Below are 2,071 nucleotides of genomic sequence, written 5' to 3'. Positions count from 1 at the left end.
CTCAATTCCAGTGTCCATTATAAAGTGTTATATATGGTTGGAAAGCTCTAGATGTCTACTTTCTAATGGCACTAGAATCATCTCATTTGAAGTTGTGTAGCTCAAGATATCTTCATTTGAATGGGAGGAGGTTGGGCTGGCATATGCCCCAGCATGCCACGCCCATGTAAAATTCTTCAATCTTCTTTGTTGGAATGTTGGCCTGGCGTGCCACACCCAAAACACCAAGTGGCGTGCTCTCTTTGAGATCTTGACTTCACAAGCTTGGCATGCCATGCCCAGAGCACCAAGTGCACGCCCATTGATGAGAGTTGGCTTCACAAGCTTGGCATGCCACGCCCAGAGTGGCACGCCCATAGTGATGCAACTTACTCAATTCTCTGAAAAATATAACTGGCGTGCCATGCCCATGCTTGGCGTACCACGTCTATTGTGTAGTGTTCAGCACCCTTTTTGTTTCATAAGCTTGATGTGCCACGCCCAAGCACCAAGTGACACGCCCAAAACTTCATCGTTTCTTCTTTTGTGCTTATTTTGTACTTTTTGCTTCTTTTTCCACCATTTTCTACAAAATTTATGAAATCAAAGAAATCAAAACAATATACAACTTGAGCATAAAATACTCAATAATTAAGCATAATGAATTAAATTTTGTTATGAAAAAGCATAGAAAAACATAACATGATGCGCAGTCATCAGGTGCCTCCCATCGAACGCTCTTTTATTGTCATTAGCTTGATGTTGCCACTGTGTTTACTGCTCAAGTTAGCTCATGAATGCTTTCCTGCTTGTCCCAATTTCCACCCAAATAATACTTCACCCTATCACCAGTCACTATGAATGTTTCCTTCAAACTATCATCTTAGAGCTCAACATAGCCATGTGGGGAGACCCTAGTCACCAAGTAGGAACCAACCCATTTTGATCTCAACTTTTCAGGGAATATCTTTAGCTTGGAGTTGAACAAGAGAACCTTTTGCCCTGGCTCAAATACTCTGTTTGCAATTCTTTTGTCATGCCATTTCTCGGTCCTTTCCTTATAGATCCAAGCATTCTCATAAGCTTCCAATCTGAATTCCTCCATCTCATTGATTTGCAATAACCTCTTCTCCCCTACTTCTTGAGCATCAAGATTAAGGAATTTAGTAGCCCAAAATGCCTTTTTTTCGAGTTCCACAAGAAGATAGCATGCCTTTTCATACACCAGTTGGTTGGGTGATCTTCCAATGGAGGTCTTGAATGCTGTTCTATAAGCCCACAATGCAACATCTTGCTTCCGTGCCCAGTCCTTCCTAGTAGTTCCAACTGTCTTCTCCAAGATTCTCTTAAGTTCTCTTAAGTTCTCTATTTGTTACCATACCCACATCACTTATTAAGCTCTTGGGCACTCCAAACCCGGTGAAAATGTTCTTTCTCAAGAATTAGAGAACTACATTAGCATCATTAGTGGTAGTGGCAATTGTTTCTACCCATTTTGACATATAATCCACTGCCACAAGTATGTATTTGTATGAATATGATGGGAGAAATGGACCCATGAAATCTATCCCCACACATCAAACAATTTCACCTCCAGGATATATTTTTGGGACATCTCATTTTTTTTGTTAAGTTGCCGACTCTTTGACATTCATTGCACTTGTTCACAAATTCTCGAGCATTCTTGAAAATTGATGGTCAGTAGAACCCACTTTAAAGAACTTTTGCAGCTGTTCTCTCAGTACCATAGCTTGATCCATGGCAATGCCATAGAATATTCTTGATTTTTTCATCAGCTATACATCTTCTAATCATTCAATCCAAACACCTTTTGAATAAGAAGGGCTCATGCCATAAGAATTATTTGGCATCATTTAGAATTTATTTTACTTGTTGCTTTGTGTATTCTTGTGGAATCCTTCTTCTTACCTTGTAGTTTGCAATGTCTACAAACCAAGGTGCTTATTGAATCATCAATAGGTGTTTATCAGGGAACTTTTCATTCACAGAAAATGAAGGGTGGTCTTGATTGATTTTTTGAGGGAGCCTTGATAAGTGATCCACCACTTAATTTTCACTTCCCTTCCTGTCT

At 39.7% G+C, this 2,071-nt stretch overlaps 1 protein-coding gene across 1 annotated transcript; it reads right to left on the bottom strand.

Annotated features, from left to right (window-relative positions):
- Positions 1-862: 862 nt before the first annotated feature.
- LOC107615697 (uncharacterized) lies at positions 863-1,473 on the bottom strand. The gene is made up of 2 exons (XM_016317739.1): positions 1,470-1,473; positions 863-1,344 (listed from the first exon to the last, which is right to left on the bottom strand). The coding sequence occupies exons 1-2, from the start codon at positions 1,471-1,473 to the stop codon at positions 863-865; spliced, it is 486 nt and encodes a 161-aa protein (XP_016173225.1).
- Positions 1,474-2,071: the final 598 nt, after the last annotated feature.

Source organism: Arachis ipaensis, chromosome B9, assembly GCF_059453495.1.
Source record: "Arachis ipaensis isolate K30076 ecotype BB chromosome B9, ASM5945349v1, whole genome shotgun sequence".
Classification (NCBI taxonomy): domain Eukaryota; kingdom Viridiplantae; phylum Streptophyta; class Magnoliopsida; order Fabales; family Fabaceae; genus Arachis; species Arachis ipaensis.
The sequence above is the reverse complement of the archived record's forward strand: the minus strand, read 5'-3'. Positions and strand labels throughout refer to the sequence as shown.